This window comes from Gouania willdenowi, chromosome 17 (assembly GCF_900634775.1).
Source record: "Gouania willdenowi chromosome 17, fGouWil2.1, whole genome shotgun sequence".
NCBI classification, from domain to species: Eukaryota; Metazoa; Chordata; class Actinopteri; order Blenniiformes; family Gobiesocidae; genus Gouania; species Gouania willdenowi.
The window spans coordinates 31,903,480-31,926,381 of record NC_041060.1 but is presented as its reverse complement, the minus strand read 5'-3'; the positions used below and the strand labels follow the sequence as shown (position 1 = coordinate 31,926,381).

General features: G+C 39.6%; 1 protein-coding gene across 1 annotated transcript in view; it reads left to right on the top strand.

Moving 5' to 3' along the window:
- nmnat2 (nicotinamide nucleotide adenylyltransferase 2) overlaps positions 1–20,815 on the top strand; it is a 39,325-nt gene extending 18,510 nt beyond the window's left edge. Inside the window, exons 3-11 of the mRNA XM_028473535.1 lie at positions 3,386–3,453; positions 4,016–4,094; positions 9,043–9,166; positions 9,243–9,323; positions 9,484–9,528; positions 9,673–9,749; positions 11,781–11,882; positions 11,968–12,035; positions 19,390–20,815. Of these exons, the coding sequence (XP_028329336.1) occupies positions 3,386–3,453; positions 4,016–4,094; positions 9,043–9,166; positions 9,243–9,323; positions 9,484–9,528; positions 9,673–9,749; positions 11,781–11,882; positions 11,968–12,035; positions 19,390–19,492 (747 nt within the window). The 3' untranslated portion in view covers positions 19,493–20,815. The remainder of the gene's footprint in view (positions 1–3,385; positions 3,454–4,015; positions 4,095–9,042; positions 9,167–9,242; positions 9,324–9,483; positions 9,529–9,672; positions 9,750–11,780; positions 11,883–11,967; positions 12,036–19,389) is intronic.
- The last annotated feature ends 2,087 nt before the right edge of the window (positions 20,816–22,902 follow it).

Sequence of the window (22,902 nt, the reverse complement as noted above, 5' to 3'; positions counted from 1 at the left end):
ACGTCTCCGCTTTCACTCTCCTCAGGTATTTGAAATATTCGGAGGTTGTTTCTTCTCAGCCTGTTTTGTAAATCATCACCAACAGCTGTGAGTTGTTTTTCACGTTGAAACAGGTATCGTAGAACACGGTGCTGGCCAGCCCCCGCATCTTCACAGCACTCACTCTCACCGATGCTCTGCTGATGGTCACCAAGCTGCTCCTTAATATCAGTCACGGTCTTTTCCAGGCGTTCAAGGGTCTGTGTTATTTGTTTATGCCCCTGACTGTTTTCTTCGCGAAGTTTTCTCATTTCTTGTAACAAAGACATTTCGGCCTCTTGTGTTACCTGCTCTTCGCGGCTAATAGCATCTAAGCTAGCGATGTTCGTGCTCAGTGGTTTATTGTCAGTTTCTTTCAATTGTCCTGGTTTTCCTTGTCCTCTCGTTTTCGCAGCGGTGGACATCTTGTTCACGGGCTATTTTCCACCCTGAAAGTTTTTTGTATCTGCAGTTGTCACTGTTTTCTAACTTTTTTCTTACGGAGCCTCGTCTCTAACCTGTTGTTCCAACCATGACGTCACCGGAAGTCCATCTTACTTTATTTTTGACATGCATTTTTGTTTAATTATGGGTTTTTTATTTATTAGTATTTCGTTCCCTCACAGGAGTTAAAAACTAATATTTTCTGAAAAAAATTGATTAATATTTCTAAAAAAAAAATGAATTTTAAAAAATTGATGTGTAGCTTCGGGGGGAGGGAGAGGTTAGTTGTGGGGCCTCGCCCACGCTGGGGCTAGGTGGGTGTGTGTGGGGGCGCGGTCGGTGGCTCCTGTCCTGGCGGATCCGCGTCGGGGTGGTTGGTCTGCTGGCTGGGGGCGCCGGGCCCCGTGGGTGCCGTGTCTGGGCGGGGGTGCCCCGGGGGTGAGTCTCTGGGTGCGCCCCCCCACCGTCTGCCCGGCGACGGGCTGCGGTTCGGCGAGGTGCCGCGCCGCCTTGGGCGGGGTGGGGCTGGTGGCTGGGGCCCGCTGTCCTCCGGGCTGTGCTGGCGTCGGGGGTGTCTCATGTCGGTGCGGGGGTGATTGGGGGTGGTCTCCGTGGGTGGGGGGGGCTCTGCTGGCGACATTGATGTGGGGTTGCGGTGCCTGGCTGGGGGAGCATGGGTTCGCCTACCTATCAGTCCGTGGCTGGTGGGGTGGCCCTGCTTGGGTGGTTGGTGGCATCCTCTCTCGTCGGGGGGGCCGGGGCCGCCCACCTGTGGAGGGTGCTATGTCGTGGTGTCTTGCGGGCCTGTGCTGGCCCTGGTGTGGGAGCTGGCCTCTCTCCTGCGCGGTCGCTGCCTGCTTTGGCGGGGCGGGCCGCTCTGGGCTGGCTAGCGGCGGGGGTCGCCTCCTGGACTGCTGGGGGATGTGGCTGGTGCCTGGCTCCGCCTGGGGGGGGTCCCGCCATGCTCCGTATGGCCGCCGCGGTCCGGGGGGGTGCCGAGGGGGGTCTCCGGTTGTGCTGCTCGGCGAGTCTCTGGGGCCCGCGGTGCCGTGTGCCCGTCTGCGCCGTCTGCCCTCTCCGGTGGCCCGCCGTGTGGACGGGCCGGGCTCCTACCAGACAGGCCTCCTACATGGACACTTCACATCACTCACTCCCAGCTGGTCTGGCTCACCCACTTGTTGCACCACACTCACATACCAAACCCTTGGGGGGCTGGATGGTGGGGCTGGGGGTGGAGGGGGCCGCCGCCTGCGCTACTAAGTAGTGGCGCGGGGGCGGCACTCCCACTTCTGGCTGCCCTACTAATCCCTCCAATTTTAATTACACCTCAACACACCACCCCCCGGAGGGTGGGACCACCACTTCCACCCTCCGGAGCTATTGCACCACATACACATATATACACATAGGCTGGATGGGGAGCACCGCCCCCCTCCATCCACCCTTTTTTAATAGCACTTCATACATTCACTAAACACATACATTCACTCAGGGGATAGGGAAGTGCCTCTCCATTGGGGAATGGAGAGGCACCATTACAGCGTGGTGGGTAAATTCACACATCTGGGCCTGTCAGGTGGGGGCCCGGCCCCTCTGTTGATGGCTGGGCTACCGTGTGGGGATCGGGGGGTGCGGTCGGGCGTGGCGGGGCGGTGGGTCTCTGGGGGGCGTGGAGGAGTGTTGCTGGGGGCTCCCTTTGCGGGGTCTCTCCGGGCGGTGCCGGCCTGGTGGGGCGTGGGGGTGCCCCTTCCCTGCGGGTGGGGCTTGGCGCTTGTCTCGTTTCCTGGTTGCCTTGGGGCCGTCCCTCGCGGCATGTGGGTCCGGGGCGGCTTGCAGCGCCGAAGTGGGGGGTGGGCGCTCTGGGGGCTGCCGGCGTCTGCTTAAGTCCTATCCTCTTACGCACTTCTAACCCTGGAATAAGTGCAGCGCCCTGACAAGGTGAAACATGATATTGCACTAGAAATCTGGACTTAGTTACATTTGAAGCCACTCGGACTCGTGCGTCATGGAGCTGCAGCTATGATCACCTAACATGTGTCTTAGCTGCTGCTGCGCGATTAATTAAAACTCTGACGGAGGAATATTTTTTTTCAATGAGGAAATGGTTCAAGGGACTGTTTATTTCGTGATGTATTTTCCAAATTACTTTTTAATTTTTTCCCAAATTTTGTGTTTTCCACATTGTTTTTTTTTTTTTATTCCGTTTTTTAGAAATATTAATCAATTATTTCATAAAATATTCATTTTTACTTCTGTGAGGAAACAAAATAAATACTAATAAATAAAAAAAAACATAATTTAACAAAAATGTATGTCAAAGATAAAGTAAGATACAATTAAAAGGTATATGTAAGTTGTAAGGACATAGATTATTCTGAATGCTCCTTTTTAATTATATGTCATATAAAGATGTATGAGAACAGAATTAATATCATCCAATTACAAATTCCCCTTAAGGCTCAGTGGTTTACTGAATCTAATCAGGTTTATTGATTAAGATTTGGTCAGTTTAAGCAAGGAATATCTATCTCTGTGTGCGTGCGTGCGTGCGTGCATGCGTGCGTAGCTCAGAATTCCGGCTTTTACCCAGACCCGCAAAAAAGCGCTTAAGTCCAGACGGGAGAATAGACCCCTTGGTGTCTGACCAGTTAAGTGAAGTTGGATGACTATCTAAGGCACACACAGAGACCTCTATCATCACAGGGATTGAAAAACAACTGATCCTCACAAAATATGAAGCTTTCTAATGAAATGACTTTCATCTATAAATATCCTAAAACCAAATAAAATGACAGCTTTTTAAGCACAACAGAAACTGTTTTAAAGCACTTAACATTTTGTTGTTCTACATATTGTATGTATGTTGCATGTTGAAGGTCTGATCTGTGCAGCAGACAGCAAGCATTGCTCTGTGTCCTTGTAGGGTCTCGTGGTTGGCAGACATCGGCTCAACATGTGTCAGCTGGCTGTCCAATCCTCTGACTGGATCAGGTGAGACATCCAGGCAAGGTCTGGCAAATACGATTCAACTTTACATCTTTGCACAAAAAGATGAAAAAATATATTTTTAAATATCACAAAATATCCATAATAAGTAAACATTTAAAAATGTGCCTTTTTTCCCTGATATTTGATCTACATGAGATTTTCACAGGATCTAGATCACTTTCACACAGGAATAGTCAGTGAGCAAAATGCTGAGAAAAATAACAACTTCAACAAAAAAAAAAAAAAATTCACTTTATCATTGAACTTGTTAAAGCAAGCCAGCAGGCAACCCTGTATTGTTACATAAATGTGGCCATGCAAAAATGTTATTGACTGAGAGTTTACGCACATGTTTAGATTTGACTGTTTTTCTCAGAGAAAACAGGGCTAATGTAAAGCACTTTATGATAGGTTTGCTGACCAGGTAAAGGTTTATTCAACCCCAGGCACAAAGATGATTTGCAGTACACATTTAGCAGTCAAGCTGACGTCACTCTCCCGTAGTTACAGCATAGTTTTAAAAATCTCTATTCATAGTTTATTTTGGTGGTTGTGTTGTGTGTAGGGTGGACCCTTGGGAATGTTACCAGGAGACCTGGCAGACCACATGCAGTGTCCTGGAGCATCACCGCGATCTGATGAAGGTGGGAAAACATGACATTAATTTCTATTTGGAGGAGGGGGGAGAGGAGGGTTGAGGGTTTGGGGCTGAGGAAAGGATTGCAGCTAGCCGCTGGGGGGCACGCGTCTCACAGGCGCCTCGCTCGCCCCTCCTACTGCCACTACGTGGGAGGGAGGGGGGACGGTGGGCCAAAGAAAGGCTTTGAAACATGATCTCGTATGCTTCATTCTATACAGTTCAGCCCGTCGCAGATGAAGTGAAACGACCTTGGGTTGATCAGATTCAGAAACAAAGTTTCCAGATGGTAGCGGTGGGGAAGTGAAGGAGGAGGGGGGGACGGAGTGTCATTTGACACAAACATCCTGGAGAATAGACAGATAAACCAACCTTGAATGGCTGGCTTGAGGGGAGCCAAGCCAAACAATTTTCCATCAGCCTTGGGGTCCATCTCTCAAGCAGTAAACCCAATATGGTGGCCTTATCTCGAAAGCTGAGCTTTATCTTCTCCAAGTTAGATTCCATCTCGCATAGACTTTCCAAAGTGGCATCCTGCTTACTTTTTAGTTTGTTTATGGCATGAGTCTGAGTGTTAAGAGCCCTAAACAATCTATCAGAATTGACTGGCAGCCTTCCCCAAACAGCTGCCAATGTAATTCGGACTTTGCGATGCATCAGAAAGGCTGTGGGTTTGATACCTGCCTATGTGTTGAAGTAGGGCTGGGCGATATATGCCTGAAAAATGTATCACAATATAAGTGTTTTATAACAGTCCATATCGATAATTATTAGTTCAATTTTTTTAAACCTATTCAATATAAGGAAAAAAAAAAGCCACATTTTGATAATTTTTTTTTAAACGTTTAAAAATATTTTAAAAGATCTCAACAAAACTATGGGAAAAAAAGAGTTAGTAGGCTGTCTGTCTCTTCCTCCTCATTGAGGCTAGGTCGGGTTAAAGCTGCAGTATGTAGAATTCTGATACGCTCCACACTCCCCCCTCCCCTCCTGAATGAAACTCATCGGTCTTCTTGTGAACACTTGCATGCACGCGTACAACTGTGCAACTCTTTGTGACTTTTTTCGGCATCCTGTATTTCTAAATTTCATTTAAAGGGCGAGGAGAAGAAGAGATTCACTGTCCACTCAGAACACTTTGGATTACAATATGCTCAAAGATGATTATGGATTTCTCACAAAATAACACCAAAAAACTTACATACTGCAGCTTTAAGGTGTCTGAGTGACATGATGTTTATCTTAGATGAGTCTTTATATTTTAATACTACATAACGGAGATATTCTGTGTTTTTTTTTGTTCATAAATTGAAGAGAAATTTTGATCTACTCTCAGATGAGGATGAGACGCGATCTGGGTACAGGCTGTTCTTGGAGCAAAGAGCATAATTGTACAACAAAAAAAATCCACTAAATAATGTCAATATTCTTTTTTTTTTAGCAATTTCCTCATGTCAAATCAATGAGGTTGACCTTTTTTCACTCTCACTGTGTAAGAACATTACTGTACATATGCATGTACATATTTAGTCACCACAGATCTTCTATTTGGATGAATATTGATATGCATTATAATAATCCATCTGAACTAAGAAGCAGTTAATTTGCTTGTAAGACTTAAATAGTTTGGGTCTTATTAATGAAGCATTTGTTTTATTATACTGTAACATACTGTGCATAAGTCCTCTCTTGTTCATCATGACCCCACTGGTCCCGTGTGGTGTAGCGGTGATTCATCGTGTCAGATTGAAAGGTCAGTGCTTCCTGCCTTAGTTAATATGTCACATTCTCGATTGCTCGTATTGTAGCGAGTAAAATGTCATTCCCTGAGTGACGCCATAGTACATCACAAATAGATTACTGACATGTTCCTTATAGGTTTTATATCCAGGGCACAGATGTTATTGTCATGATGGCAGAGTTTTTTCATCTGTCAGTGTGAGAATTTTAAAGATTGAGATAAGTAAGCCTAAGAAAATACCCCCCAAAAAAATTACCACTACTTTAAAATAACAGATTACTATTATTCTTTATTCTTTTATTCTTCTTCAATTTGTTTAAGACATAGGGTAATTCAATTTAAAATTGTTCACAGGTTGCATTGGTCAAAAGTGAATCTGACGAAATTTAAACCTGACCTAGACTGTGATCGCTGTGAAACTGAACCAGCAACACTATCTCACATGTTTTTGTTTTGCTCAAAATTGACACACTTTTGGGAATCCATATTCAGATTTCTTTCTGATGTATTTCAGATTAATGTTGAACCGGACGCCACAATTGCAATAATTGGCATTGTACCACAATTTTCTAAATTTAATCAAAATCAAAAAGAATTGGTTGCGTTTACTACACTTATTGCCCGAAGGCTTATACTGCTTAAATGGAAAGACAAATACCCTCCATCTTTTAGAATGTGGTTTGTTGATCTGTTATGTCATCTAACACTGGAGAAGATACGTTATTCTGCAAGAGGTTGTGCCAGTAAGTTTTTCAGTTTCTGGCAACCCATCCATTAAACAGGTGGATCCCTCTCTTATTTTATCAGAATGATGTTGTATTCATATTTCTATTCTATTGCAAACTTTTTTTTTTTAAAGGTGCAACAGGGTGGGAATGTTCTGTGGGATGGGGGAGGGAGGTTATACGCCAAAAAAAAAAGACATTGTTTTTTCTTTTCTTCTGATTTGTATCATGTCTACAATAAAAACACTTTGAACAAAAAAATAAATAAATAATAAAATAATAGATTACTATCAGCTTTAATATACTGTTTGGTAATGGGATTATATCAGATTTTAAAGATGTATTTGACAGTTTAACATTGATAAACTGTCACAGCTACAAATAAAGCCTCAGTAGGTAAAAATAATAGATATAATCTTCACAGATTTGAGACACCTCACTGTTGGATAATCATAATTCTGTAGTTTGTCCAGCAGATGCTGTCGTTTCTTATTGTATTTAAAGCTTGGAAGCCCTGAACTATTTCAAGCTAATTGCTTTGTATGGATTTGGTGAACCACCAGCTTGCCGCGTTCAAAGTAATCAACTCTAAAGTCTGTATATGCTCTATACTCCATATGTTGTTTTTTAGGCTATGTTACTTTTCAAGCTGCTAATAGAGGGTTCCTGCAGATCTTTAAAAAGTCTTAAAAGGCATTACATTCATGAATCTAAAAATAAGGCCTTATTTGTCTTAAATCAATGTTTCAAAAGTCTTACGTTTTAACACATAAGTATGATTTTATGATTGTAATTTGTCTCACATTTCAGAATAAATGGTAACATTTGGTTTTTAAAACATATATAATTTACCGTAGCATCGTGCAATCACTACAGCGGAACGGACTACAAAACAGTGACGTAGTTACAGTGGGACTCTGTACTGATGCGCATCATGCTTGTAGCAACTTTCAACAACATGGGAAATGGAAATGTAATGAAAACTGCCTGTCCAATGAGAATTTTTCTTAATGGTTTTTATTTTTTCATTTTTGTTGTTTCATAGATTCTGGCTATTTTTGTAGTCATCTTGTGTGTTTTGAGTGATTTTGATTATTGTGACCCTAATTGACCCGAACCCTATGTAATTGATATGGGACATTTCTTAATGACATTTAGCAAACAGCATAGGGCTGTGCTGCTGTTTGTGCAGCAGAGTGGTATTCCATAAAGTAGGTTTTGTTCAAACTCTGAGTATGTTTGGGCTCAAATGAGGGAAACTCTGAGTATCCCATTCCTAAACGCGAGGTATGTTCTTCTCTGAGTATGTCACCATGGTAACATTGTACGTGAACTAAACCCGGTCGCTGGCAGGTTTTGTCAAAGAAACCCTGGGTTTCTACCTGGCTCCGCCCACCAAAACACTGCTTCTGAACACTTTAATGTACCTTGACACTGTTCTCTGAGACACATTTGTAACATTACAGATGTGCTCACATCATTACAATTGTTGTGCCAATTTAAATTAAAATTAAAAATTAAATTTTGTTTGCAATGGTAGTTTTCTTAACATTGTGGATGCATAGCATTAAGTGAAAGACACTGACAGGTTGATCTGCATTAAAACATCTACTGACATCTGTAGTAAAGTTCCCTGAATACAAATCTGTGGAGAATGTAAAGGAGAGATGATGGCGCTGTGAATTAAGACTTGGATTGGAAGCATAGGGGTTTGCGTCCTGCTTCAGTCTTTTTTTATGACATATTTTTTGGACGTTGAGATGACTCTGGCGACAATATTACATTAAAAATCCATATAAATGATGCGATATGAAGCGGCAGTCACTGTCTTTATATTCAGTGTAACGGGAGGGTTCTCTATGCAACCATCCTATGCTGCTGCCACGTCTCCCCAGACACATTTTATTCATATTATTCACCGCTCGTCACATCACTGAAACGATGAAGTGATGAAGGAACCAAAAAGCATGACTAATCACGGCTGATTTAAGCAACTATAGTCACTGAAGGTGTGTTCAGTGTGAACCCACCTTTAGAACAGGTTCATATTCCTCAAACGCCGGCTTATTTCACCCATCAGGGTGAATAAGTCACTCTCTTCCGGGTGGTTGCCATGGTAGTTCATGTAACCTTCCATTCATTGATGATGGCTTTTTATTGCGCACGTGCACGTAAGTAACCCAAGGTTTACATACTCAGGGTTGATTGACCCACTTCATACCAGCTGTAATGGAATCAGATACTCAGAGTTTCCCATCACTGGGTATGTTGACCCAGAGTTTATGGATAGACTCAGAATTTGTTAACCCTCCTTTATGGAATACACTCCCTGTGATAAAGCAGAAAAACAGTTTGTGAAATTTAAGTTCTTTGTGTTTTTATGATTCAAGTTGTGGGAGTTTGAACACAAGTAAATAATAAGACGCAAAGTTGAAGATTTTTTTTTATTATTATTTATTGATTTATGTGTTTATTGCTTTGTTCCACAGAGGGTCACTGGCTGCATTCTGTCTAATGTCAACACCCCATCTACTCCTGTGATTGGTCAGCCACAGAACCATGCTCCGCCCATTTACCAGGACCACAATAATATGAATCACGCCCCCACAGCCAGTGAGTCATGTGACATCTATAGTGTGAGTATAGTCTCTGAACAGCATGATCATAACCACTTACTGTATCTGTTCAGTCAAACTGTGGGGGAAGGTCAGTGAGAATTTCGGCAAAATCTGTTGCATCCGCCCGCACATGGAACGCTTCACTTTTGTCGGTAAGAAAAATAGATCATAAAGTTTTTTTTATTAAAGATGTGTTTGTGAGTTTATTTTTACATTACAATACTTATTTATGCAGTGAAATGTTTACTTGTGTAAGGGTGACTCACATAGACACTACTTACTGTACGTGTCTGTTTTGTGTCTTTGTTCCAGATGAAAATGCCAATTTGGGAACAGCAATTCGTTATGAAGAGATCGGTGAGTGTTTCTTTTGACGTCCATGCCTTGTCTCCTGGTTTTTCTTCTTTCCTCCTGTGAACTCCTCGTAGTTTGTGGATCCAGTAAACATTGCGTTTACTGGATGTTTATTTGTCTATTTTTCCCCTGCCTGTTTGTTGGTAGAGTTACGCATCTTGCTCCTGTGTGGCAGTGATCTTCTGGAATCCTTCTGCATCCCTGGCCTGTGGAAGGACAGTGATGTAAGCAAATTGTAGCCTGTCTCAATCCCATGTCGTGCTTTTCTCAACTACATGTACAGTATCTGCTCGATTTCTATCCATTATAGTCTTACCCTATCAAAAACTCGATGTTGTTTACAAAGACACACCCGATTACTTTAAGGCAAGGCAAGGCAAATTTATTTATATAGCGCATTTCATACTCAATGTATGTAGCATTGCTTTGTATATTGTGGCAATGCCAAAACCTTAACTCTTTAATGGTGTAGGGCAGTGGTTCCCAAACTTTCCACAGTCCCGTACCCCTTCACACCTTTAAACTGAAGCCATGTACCCCCTACTCCTGCACACTTAACTCATTCAGTGCCAGCCATTTTCAAAATTTCTACCCACTCAGTGTCAGCTGTTTAAGAGCATTTTGACAAATTTTTAAAGACTCAGAATATGTTGTAATATGACAATCTGACATCTAAAACCAGATTCTGAAACATTAGACTCCACTGCCTGAAAACAGTCCATTGTTTTCTATTAGTGTGAAGCATTCAGTCTGCTTTTTAGATCATTTAGCAGCGTTTTCAGTCAAAATGTCAACTTGTGCTGCGTTTGGTTGCTTTAAAAAATCAGGAAAACGTAAAGATGCCGATGTGATCCTCTTTTGTTTAGAGTGAAAACAAGGAAAAAATTCTGTGACTGGGACGTTACACAAGCATAGTGGATTACATGGTCACAAAAATTGCGATATTGTAAAGACTTCCATTGCTCAAATTAACAAAAAAACAAACAAAACAAAACTAACAAAACAAAACTTAAATGCTTGATTACAAATTATATAAAATATACAGTTGTTAAAGTGTTTCGCTTTCCCTTTAACTACTATTCTGCTATACTGGACTGGAATATTCCTCCTTGTAACACACAATGTGTGTAACTATAGCTTTACCATGAATTTCACTTGTCTCATTTTGTAGTACTTTATATCTCACCCATAATTGAGATTCATAAAATGCAAACACCATTTCCTCATCCACAAGCCCTTCAAAAGTAAATATGCGATTTAATCTACATATGTATGGTTTGTACAGACTTCTGAGAGAGAAAACTGTTTTAGTCACTACTCCTGTTAATAACCAAAATTATTCAAAAACATCAATGTACATATATTTAACTTATTTTCTTTACTTCTATATCTGTGTCTTCATCCCACATTTATTGCCATACAAATAACTTTTAATGATCTGCATGTTTGGATCAACATTATTTAATTTGAAACAACTTTTTATTAATTTTGCATAACTGTTTGTGTAATCCCTTGGTTGACACTTCATTGACTACTTTAATATCGCTCCATGAAAATAGGTTTACAGCATTAGTTTAATTTGAATTTCATCTTGAGACGGACAATCTGCACTTTTTCAGCTCTAATCTTTACTGATGGCCAGAATTATTGATCAATATTTGACAACTAAATTAATTCTATTAATTGAACATAGTAAATATTCAGTCAATGCACAAAGTAATGTAAACTAACTCGTAACTCGATCTGTCCATGTGATCCGTGGAAAAGCATTTGGTGATTCGTGTGAGTCTTGACTAGATTACCTGCGCTACATATTTGGATAATTATTAATTATTATTATTAAATATTACAGTAATTACATAAGTTTAACCATTGGTAATCATTGGACGTCTTGTTCTCTTGTGTAAGTCCACAATTTTGTGCACACCAGCACTAAACAAGCACCAACAACTAAAAACAACTGGTTTCCAGTTTACAGACACAGATGTCGTCACATAGAGTCTTGTTTGGCTACGCACACGAAAACGTAAGTAATAAATATATTTACTGATGAACCTAAGAAATATTAGTGGTTGTACGGGTTCATTAAAAATTCATACATTTTATTTTATTTCTGTCCATTAACATTCAGCATTTTCTAATTGAAAGGTTTAATGACCCTAAAGTCTTTTGAAGATGGAGATTTGCAGTTTTGATTGCATGACGATAACGATGCCGATTTTTTTTAACGCAATGCCAAAATGTTTTGTGTTCAGATGGAAGTAATCGTAGGTGACTTCGGAATTGTTGTTGTTCCACGAGACGGCGCAGACACAGAGAAGATCATGAACCACTCCTCCATTCTTCGCAAGTATAAGGTCTGAGCACAGTCACCTATTCTTTAACATGCAAAAATACACATGAAAGGAGCGCGTTGGAACATTGTGCAATCCCCTGTTTCAGGACAACATCATTGTGGTGAAGAACGCAAACGACCATCCAATGTCTGTCGTTAGCTCGACCAAAAGCAGGTGGGATAAAAACTTTAATACTCATATTTATACACTAAGGGGCGGATTCACTAAAGATTTAGGGGTATTAAAACGTGTGCAATTGTCAGTCCACGCGCTAATAAGGGGTACAAACCCCGGGGAATCACGGCTGTTTCCCTCTGATGAACATGTAATGTAGGCAGATCACAGAAGGAGAGCAAAAAAAATGGGAAGTAGAAATGCAAATAAATTAATGCAGTGAACAATTGATCAAATCTGGAACTGTTTGCGGTGACTGTTTCTGCGCCGAAAAATAGTACAACCCACAGGCAGGTGCAAACTCACACGCAGAGATCATAACTGCAGTAAATGTTGACACAAAACACAGCGGCGATGGAAAAAAATGCTGCAGTTAACCTTTCTAGTATAAGAAAATCATTTCAATAAAACAATAGTCAATATTAACTCATTCAGTGCCAGCCATTTTCAGATTTTCTACCCCCTCAGTGCCAGCCGTTTTTTGAGCATTTTGACTGATTTTTAAAGACCCACAGAATATTCTCTACTATGACTATCTGAAATCTGACACCATATTCTGAAAGATTGAAGCCTCTACTTTCATCAAAAAAAAGAATTTGTTTCTGGCTCGTTTCGTTCTTTTGTAATCAGCCGTTGAATAGAGCAAGTTTCACACAAATCTTCAGTTTCAGAGCAAAAAGCTGAGAAAACAGGCTTGTTCTAAAAAAAACCCTGTCAGTGACTTTAAAGCATTTTTTTTTGCTACGCAGGGATGACCCGTTTGGCCCGGTTAGTTGACGGTTTTATCTCATGATCGCAACATTATCAAAAATCCACTCAGGTCCACACATCTCCACATCACATCACCACTCTCATCTAAAGGTGTACTGCTCACCTCACAGCTTAGATATTGAGGAGGGACCTCCGCCAGGGTGTTTTCTAGTAATCCCCATGAAAAAACGCAAATGACGAGTTATCTCATCAATGGCACTGAGCGTTTGGATTTGAAATGACAAGCTATCTCCTCAATGGCACTGAGTGAGTTAACAGCCACTGAATAAGAAAATGCAGAGTAAAGTGTGTGTAAGGGAGAGAAAAAGCTGAATATGAGGCTGCCCGTGTGGAGTCTGGTGACATTGCTGTGCAGAAGATACTTTGCGCGGAGCTCCATGGATGTCGCTCCGGACACACCGCTCCAGGGAGCACCTGTGTCTTCCTCTCTATGTTTTGACCGTCAACCTTTCGTTGATGGCAAGGAACGTCAGGTCGTAATTTACGCAGCGATGGCACATCGTTCTCATTTGAGAGTGTGCGTGACTCAGACCTGCTGGATGATGGTCAGTAGATCATCTTCTAATAGTGCTCAGTGCTAATAACTCAGCTCAATGGCATCAACAGATCAATAGGATGGTTTCTGAACAAATCTGCCTGTTTTCCATGAACTGATAAGAGCAAAGTTATAGGACCTGGTTGAGCACCCACATTAAATTAGAGCAAAAAGTAACATTAGGTTTTAAAGTTTATTAAACAGCATTTTTATTTTGTTTATTTTGTTTTCTACATTATTAAATGTTTGTGCAGCAGACAGAGAAGTCCACCTGCCTCCACTTGGTCTCATCCACTTCTACCAATTTGCATCACAATCTTAGTGAATTCCCCACAACAGGTGAAGAAACAGCGCCACCAAAGGATTTAGGGACGCACGCGGTTTACTACCCTTTATTTCAGATCTTAGTGAATCCGCCCCAAAATATCTGCTGAGCTGTGATTTTCAGTTAATGTTGTTAGGAATATAAATGAACGTGGCTGCAGTGATGATTAGAGAAAATGGCAAAACTCAATGAAAGACAGCACAAAACTCTTCATTTTTCGGTATAACTGCATTTAAAAAGGTGAGCTATACATGCCAAACAAAAACACATAATAGTCTGTGCATGAATGACAGAGAAGGGTGATTTCCTCTACTATTTTACCTGTTTAAATAGTTACGGCAAATAATAATCTACGACAGGTGTATTTGGAGAGACTATATTTTTGTGTGATAGTGGGAAGCAGGTGAGGAACATGCTGTACTATTAGTAGCGTGCACTAGAGATAAATGTACGTACATTTGAATTTTCCATACTATTTAAAAACAGATTAGTTTCAAACCAGATGGAATTGAGGTTTTTACACTCATTCTAAAAAGATTATAAAACTAAACAAAAAAATATCTCAAACACCCAGAATTATTTCTCAGACAGAATCGAAGACAAAAGACATTATGTGGGTTATAAAGGTTAGCGTGGTGTTGCTAGGGATGTTTATGGCTTTTCTTAAATGCTGTGCACATCACCTTGTTAGTTAACAGTTAATTCATAATTATATTTGGCAATTGAAAATTCCCAAAACAATTATAGTGTATACAAATACTAGTGTTGTGTTCAAGACCACACAATCCAAGACCAAGACTTGCCCAAGACCAGAATGCACCGAGACCAAGACAAGACCAAGACTTCCGGGAGCCGAGACCGAGTCAAGACCATAAATATATATTTTTTAATTTAAAAAAATATTTAAATAAATAAAATTATGACAAGGTTTGACAGTTAAATAACATTCTCTCTTTAGTTTTAGTTTCTTTTTAATACATTTGACGGACAAAAAAGGTGCCTGCAAAAAATTAACTAAAACATTAAAACTGCTACTGATAAATTCTACATATTTGAAAACAAGATTTTTATGTCAGCTGAATGTACAGCAAGTGTTTAAAAGTATTTCTGCCAAGAAATAACATGTCTGGTCACCTACACACCACAGAGTGTTTCCTCTTTGCTGTGATTTTGCAAATGTATTCTTTGTGATTCGTGAAACCAATTTTCACAAGCAACAAGTTAGCGGACATGTTTAGCTCCGCCTCTCTCTCCTGCTTGTGTGTGTGTGTGACACACGTCACTCAGTCACATTAAGGAAGGTCGCGGTCATTATACGGGGTGGATTAAAGAATGAATAAAGGATTGTTTTATCCCGATCTTCTCCGTGTTATTATCACATTATAAAAAAGTTTAAAAATAACAGGAATTAGTGCTGCTCTCGAACGGTCTTGAGGGAAAATCCCGAGTCCGAGACAAGACCGAGTCAAAATGCTTCCGAGACGGGACCTTTAAAATTTGGTCTCAAGACCAAGACCGGTCTTTACTCCCACAACACTACCAATTGTAGTAGTTCTTATTATTTTTCTTCTGCAGCTCCTTTGTCCTAGAACTACTCCTAGGCTATTAATGCAGCACTAATGACACGTATATCATCTCATAGGGCAAATATCAAGGAGGATTTGTCAACTTTTTTTGGAGCCAAAATGTCAAGTGTCAAAAACCAAAATTTTCCATATCATACAGGTTTGATGCTTACATTTAGGAAAAACTCATCTTAAGTGGGTTATTTTATTTAATTAGACTGAAGCTGTACCACCTACCAGTACAAAGATCAGTAGGGGTCAAAGTTCATGACATCACAAAAAAATACTTTTTTCCTTTTTTCAACAAATTCAGATACAGTGCTCAGACTGGTACACTGAACAACATTTCCTTTCAATGTGTGACCTTGACCTTCGCTCAAGGTCAAAAAACCAAAAAGAAATACTTTTTTCCCTATAACTTGGCCATAAATTGAAAGACAGTGCTCAGACTGGTACCATTAAACAACATTTCCTTGACCTTGAGCGAAGGTCAGTGTCTTCTGTTTTTCCTGCATTATATGACTTGTCAACCAGTCCAGATACAGGTTGTCATTTTTGCCAATTTTAAATTGCCAAATACGTATTTGCCTTCTGATTTATTTTAGAATTCAACTAACCAAATTTAGTTTTTTGAAAAAAAGCTGTTAAAAACACAAATATATATATATTTTTAAAACATAAATCTATATATTTTCCTGTGCAGCATGCTTTTCACAGCATGCCTGTCAAAAGAAAAGTTTCTTTAAAAATAAAAGACGTATTAAGTATTTATTTATTTTTCACAAGCTGTCCGTGACCCACCCAGTACAGGTCCGCAACCCACTTTTGGGTCCCGACCCACCAGTTGAGAATCGCTGCTTTAGAGAGCAAGTCCACTATGTACGGTAACTCATCATCAATTTGATACAATTTACAGCCAGCAAAAAAAGTAGAGTCAATAACTGTAAATCATACACAAATCCAATTTTTCTTTTACAGAAATGAGTGCTTATAATTACTAGTGGAAATGGATACAGGGAACATACAAACCCAATATTTATACAGCAAAAACAAGTAAAAATGTATAATTTGGTAGAAAACAATATTTTAAAATCATGTACAGAGGTTATTTAAAAATCTTACCCAAAATTCTGCAAAAGACAAAAAAAATTAATAAGAGGGAAAGTAATTATAACTTGTGAGAAATAGAGATATTTGAAAAACACAAATTGAGAACAGTGACAAAAGAACGGTGCATTTCACTTCAGGGATGGAGATTGAGATTATGGAACAATCTAAATCAGACATAGGCAACTGGTGGCCCGGGGGCCACATGTAGCCCTTGGTCCAAAATAACTCTGAAAACACACAAATCAACAGCAAACTGCAAAAAGAACACAAAAACACACAAGAAATTCCTAAAATACTCAGTGACAACAAAGACAGACACAGCAACCACTTAAACAAACAAAATGACTACAAAAAGTTGTTGATATCAATTTATTTTATTTTAATCTGGTTTTAAGTTTCCATTTACATGATCAATATGAATCAAATCAAATTACATCAAGCATTATTCTATGTGGTTTTAACTGTATATAATTTAATTCACTGTATTGTCTTCATTGAGAAGATATTTTTTTTGCAGACCCCTGTTCGATTCTGATTCTTTGAGTTGTGCAGATAAACAGTCAGATTTCACATGATACTTTTTTCATTTGAAAAAGTCTTTACACAGGCCATTTTTATTAATTCACTTAGTAGATACAGTTTAATGTGGTTGCTGTACTGTAACTAGGGTATTCAGTTACAAATGTCCCCAACTGTAACTGTAAAAGTGAAACTTGCTGAAATAAAACTACAAACAAGTTGTCAGTAGTCTAAAAAACAAAGAGCTACAGGTAGATGTGGAACTAAAGAAACAAACTCAAACCCTGGAACAGTCATGTGACAAATCAATCAACAGTTCTTGTTGAGAAATATCATTGTTATTATGGATACAGTGGAAACACAAACTATAAAAAATTGTTATATTTTGAACATGTTTATATTGTAGGGAAGATATTATATACATAAATGTAATTGGTCTAAAGCCTCAAAAATTGCACCACTTTAAAAAGAAAACAGACTAATATAAGACCTCTTTACATGGAGTATGAGACAAAAGAACAATTTTGAATCCTTGAATCTGTTGATTAAAGTAAAAGTATTTTTTTCTTTATGTACAAATGCAAATTGTATATGACCATAAATAATTTATATGCTTTATATAAATGGGTAAATGTTTGAATTGTATAGCAACAACTCCCCCGGCCGTCACTGTGATGGCAGCAGCAGAGGACTGTACTACACTTCCTCATTTAGCAGGGCAAAATTAAAGCTGTTAACTTCTTGAATACGCCTACATTCTGGGTGAACTTTTCCTTTAGTAACTCCCTAAGTTGATCATTTAAACCGCAGAAGCGGCGCTGTCTATGATACGACCGAAGAAGAAGTGATCAGCGCGCTCTCTCCCTATTTAATTTTAAATTCCATTAAAAATGAAGTGTTTACAAGGACAGTTTAATGAGAATAACTTTTATTCTGAATTAAAGAGGAATTAAAGCTCCCCTGTAAACATGAGTGTCTCAAAGTCTTTCTCCAGGCACTCCAGTTTGATAGGACTATCCTATCAAACTTACGGTTACTCTTTGCCAGCAACTTTAGATTTGATTCTATGTCGCCCGCTCTGGCCCCTGGGATGCACCTCACGATGCCCGCTGACTTCGCTAGCTTCACGTTTCTCACTATGGAGTCGCCAATTATCAGAGTTTGTTCCCCGGTGAGTGTGTTGTCCTCACAGAGGGGGGAGAACCTGTTTGAGACGTGAACATGGTGGTGTCCCGAGCGGCTTTTTGACCTTCGACTATGCTTACCACGAACAGTAACCCACTCATTGCTGGCCGGGGGGGAAGCTAAGCTAGAGCTAGCGCTAGCACGGTCCGCACCGGCTAGGTCCTGCTTGCTAGCTTCGGGTTTGGTATCAGGGGTGCGGAACCGCTTCTCCAGATTGTTGATCCTCGCCTCCATATCTAACAGTACGCTACACTTTATGCAACTACCATTGTCCCTAAAGGAGGACGAGGAGTAACTAAACATCTGACACACCGGGCAGGAGAGAGAAGCCATAGGTGCTAAATTTAAGCTAAGCTAAGCTAAGGACAAAAAGGAAGTTTAAAGGAGATTACACTGCCTATAAGAGGCGAGATTGCTTTTTACTTAACCTTTGTACGTTTAACGGTACGGTAAAAAATTAAAACAAGTGTTTTCAAGGCTAGAATATCAATGACAACAAGTTTGATTAGCGTTAGCAGAACACAGTAGCAGAACACAGGAATAGAACGCTGCAAGCAGCGGTAGAGCGTCACGACCTCACCACATTTATCTGTCAGACTTGCTCGTCAAAGCCTGTGGGGGCGGTTTCCTAACACTTGATTGGTTGCCTGCACATCAAGTCAAGCTAAAACGATCCCTGACAATGTATTGAGGCACAGCTAGTAAACATTATGCTGATACACTGGATGGCGCTATATAATCTGTTAGATGGTTTTGTTCTATATTACTGCTTCTACATTCTCAGCGAGGTCTAAAATCTCTCTCACCAACTCCCTGGAAAGTTCATGCACATCCTCCATTGTTGTAGCCGCCATGATTGGAAACAGTGAAGACCAAAGCAATAGATTTGGCTGAATTGATGTTAACCCCGCCCCCACAGACTTTGACGAGCGAGTTTAACAGATAAAACTGATTCATGAAATCTCCGGCTCACACTGGGCGCTAGGCGGGTGTACACCCTGGACAGGGCGCCCGTAGTTTTACTTCATACTTTTCAGAATGAAAATTATATGTCAAATGGATTTAAATAATTATTGACACATTTAATCAATTATTGGCACGATTCATTAATGATTGACACTTTTAACTCATTCATTAATGGCGTATTTATTTATTTAAATGTGGCACTCCTCGTCCTCCATACTTTTTGTTGATCTTTTTCCTTTTTTTTTAAAGTTAAATAGAAAGAAATGTGTTTCAATGTCTTGAAATAAATAAACAAACTCCCTCACTCGCTTCTCTTGGTAAAGCTAGGAGTAACTGTCAACTCTATCCTTAGCTCTAATCTCACCCTTTGTCCCTCAGACTGGCGCTGCAGCATGGCGATGGTCATGTGATCGACTACCTCTGCCAGCCTGTCATTGACTACATCCTGCACAGTCAGCTCTACATTAACGCTTCTGGATAAACTGCAACCCAGTGGGAGGGGCTTCATTAAACAACTATGTATATACATATACACCATCAGCCGCCTCCTAATTTACAACCACCTTGTTTGTCTTCTGTGAAAGATATAGTGTTCTGCCTCCTGTTAGTATGGTTTGTTTTCTTTCAACATCCCAACTGTTGAAATGGACCAGTTTACTCAATGGACCATTACACATGGTGGCCATCAATTGGAAACATTAAATCATGTACGGCCACTCATCATCAATTTGATATAATTTACAGCCAGCAAAAAAAGTCAATAACTGTAAATCATACACAAATTCAATTTTTTTTTGCAGAAATGAGTGCTTATAATTACTAGTGGAAATGGATACAGGGAACATACAAACCCAATATTCATACAGCAAAAATTAGTAAAAATGTATAATTTAGTAAAAGACAGAAAAAATTAATGAGTGAAAGTAATTATAACTTGCAAGAAATAGAGATATTTGAAAAACCCAAATTGGGAACGGTGCATTTCACTTCAGGGGGTCAGATTATGGAACAATCTAAATCAGGCATAGGCAACTGGCGGCCCGGGGACTAAATGTACCCTCGGTCCAATTTTATGCAGCCCCCAACACTAATCTCCAAAAATTGTATTAAGGAACGTATAGTCTGACAAAATACACAAAATAACTCAGAAAACACACAAATCAACAGCAAAATGCAAACAGTTTCCTGAAATACACAAAATGACAACTAAGACATCCACAACAAGCACTTAAACAAACAGAATGACTCCAAAGACACACAAGCTGTTTACAAACTGCACAAAATGACAGGAAAATACTTTACTCAGTGACCATTATGCATGGTGGCCATCAATTTGAAACATTAAATCACTTTATGTGACGACTTCATAAATGGGTTTTTAGGATGGGTAGAAGTAGTAAAATAATTCTGATCAAATGAGGTTACACCAGTTTGGATATGTGAGTTTTGTAGCTGTTTCTCCACTATGAAAGGGAATCTGATAAAAATAAATAAATCTATGTTCACGTCATCAACTTCACTTACCATTGGTATGCAATCAATTACAGGCAGCAGGTACTTGTTTAATGATGTTAATACATGTGATGAGGAGGAATGGATGACTGCATCCTTAATAAACATCCTTTGTAAAAATAAATAAAAAAAGTATCTCATTGGCTGCTGTAGCATTGTGGTTGTAGATTGTAATGTATATTTTTCATTCTCTCTTTCTTTTGGCCCGTTCTGTTATGCATGCGTTGACAGTCCAGTTCTGGCACAAACTCTTGTGTATTTTATAATCTAACACACTTTTGCAAAAAAAAAAGGGAAAATCTAGTATCTTGTAAGAACACTGACAGAAGTATATACAAGACAACAATGAATGAATTATTACTCTTGTGTGAATTGTTTCCCACATTTGTCCATATCTGTTCACTCTGTTTATAATGCAAAGCATGAGATATAAATGTATGTGCAGGTGAGCGTGTTTTTCAGTTTCTTGTAAAGTGTTGCTGATATTTGATTTCATTTCTTTGCTTAATAGACTTGTTCATTTCTGTGTTTTTAACTTTTGTTTTTCTTTCTAACTGCTAACTGTAATGCAACCTTTGAATTAGTGGCTGTCGATAAAGTTATTGAATGCATATTAATAAACATTGGACAAGTGAAGATGATTGATTGACTGAAACAGTGCATGGTGACACATTATTTTAGTCAACCAACAGTTTACAATTATGTCTGCAACATCTTCATCAAAATATATAAATAAATCTTACTATTTATAAACTGCATTCTGTTTGCTCTTCTTTCACACTATTCTATCATTACATCCCAGTTCATCAAACAGCGTGATTCCCTCCCATTCCTACAAGTAAAGAATGCATAGAACAGCCTTTATGTTGAGCTGTCTTTGTCATTTTACTTTAATTCTGATACATAACATTTTCTGTGGATGGTTTGACCCAGTCGTATACTTTTATACTTTTATACGTTACTCGTCAGTGCAAGAGCCAGTTCGATAGAAGCGAATCACGTTTAATCGCCTCAGCAGAGATGGACCCTGAGAATGATGAAGAGACCCTGCTTGAGAATCCATGGACAAACTTTTCTCCGAAAATCACAGACCCATAACAAATAACATTTTTCTAAGCTTCTACATGACCGACATGGCTAGTTTTTGTTTAGATTGAAGTAGGACCCTTAGTGGTTACAGATCATTTGAAATTTTGAACATTTTTGATACTGAGTGACAATAAATCATGTTTTAATTACAGAAATATGTAGTCTGCCCACAAAACTAAAGATTAACATCACATATAAAGCCAAATAATTCAATGTATGATCATTAACTGCATCAGTTTTGGTGATAATAATAAACATAAGGCCAAAGATGCACATGTTCAGGCTGAAGCCCACTTTGCCACAACTGTGCCAAAGTTTTACACAAGCTTGAAAACAAGTGTGTAACTGTAATATGTCAGTCAAACTGATTCCAATCTTTGTTAGTCTTATGTTTGACCACAGATATAGCGCCCCTAGTGGCCAAAAGGTACACAGCGTGCCTTTAATGCCGGCATACACTGTCCGATTTTTGGCCCATTTTGAGCCAATTTTTCACTCCTGCGTCTATTTTTGAGTTCGGGCCGAGTCTCTGTTAAATCGTGTGTCGTGCATCATGTAGTACTAGTACAGTGCCCGTCGGAAGTATGTATTCATATAGTGGGAGGAGCTTAAGTAGAGTTGTCAAAATAATATGATAATCGAGTAACTATAAAATAAATAACTAATATAAGAATAACAATCACAATAATACAGTAGCAGTACAATTAGATAGGGATATGATATTCATAGTGAAAGTAGTAATAGTAATAATAGTACTGTTATAATAATAATATTACAAATAGGTTAATATTGACACTAAAACATTTTGCAACTATATCTCAAGTCACTGTCAATCTTTACGTCATACAAAACTACAGTACGCCAGTTAAGTCAACTATTCATCAGCATATATGTCTATGCTGTACAACCCCCCAACCAACAGAGAAAGTTGGTCACACAAGTGCCACCACTGGATAAGTTTGTGTAGAGTCCTGATAATGTGTGTGCGTGTGCGTGTGTGTGTGTGTGTGTGCGTGTGCGTGTGTGTGCGTGTGTGTGTGTGTGTGTGTGTGTGTGTGTGTGTGTGTGTGTGTGTGGACGTGAGCTGTTCAGTGAAATAGATATAGATGGTGCGCTAACCCCCCATACACAAGACCTGCTATCCAGAAGTGAAATAAAATTAAAATAAACATTTTGAAATTACCAAATTACTCCAAAATAACAGATGCGCAAACTTGGGGTATTTGGAAGCCGTCGACAAAGTTTCAGGTTGAACAGGCACCGCGTCGGGAGATATTCGCTCCACAAATA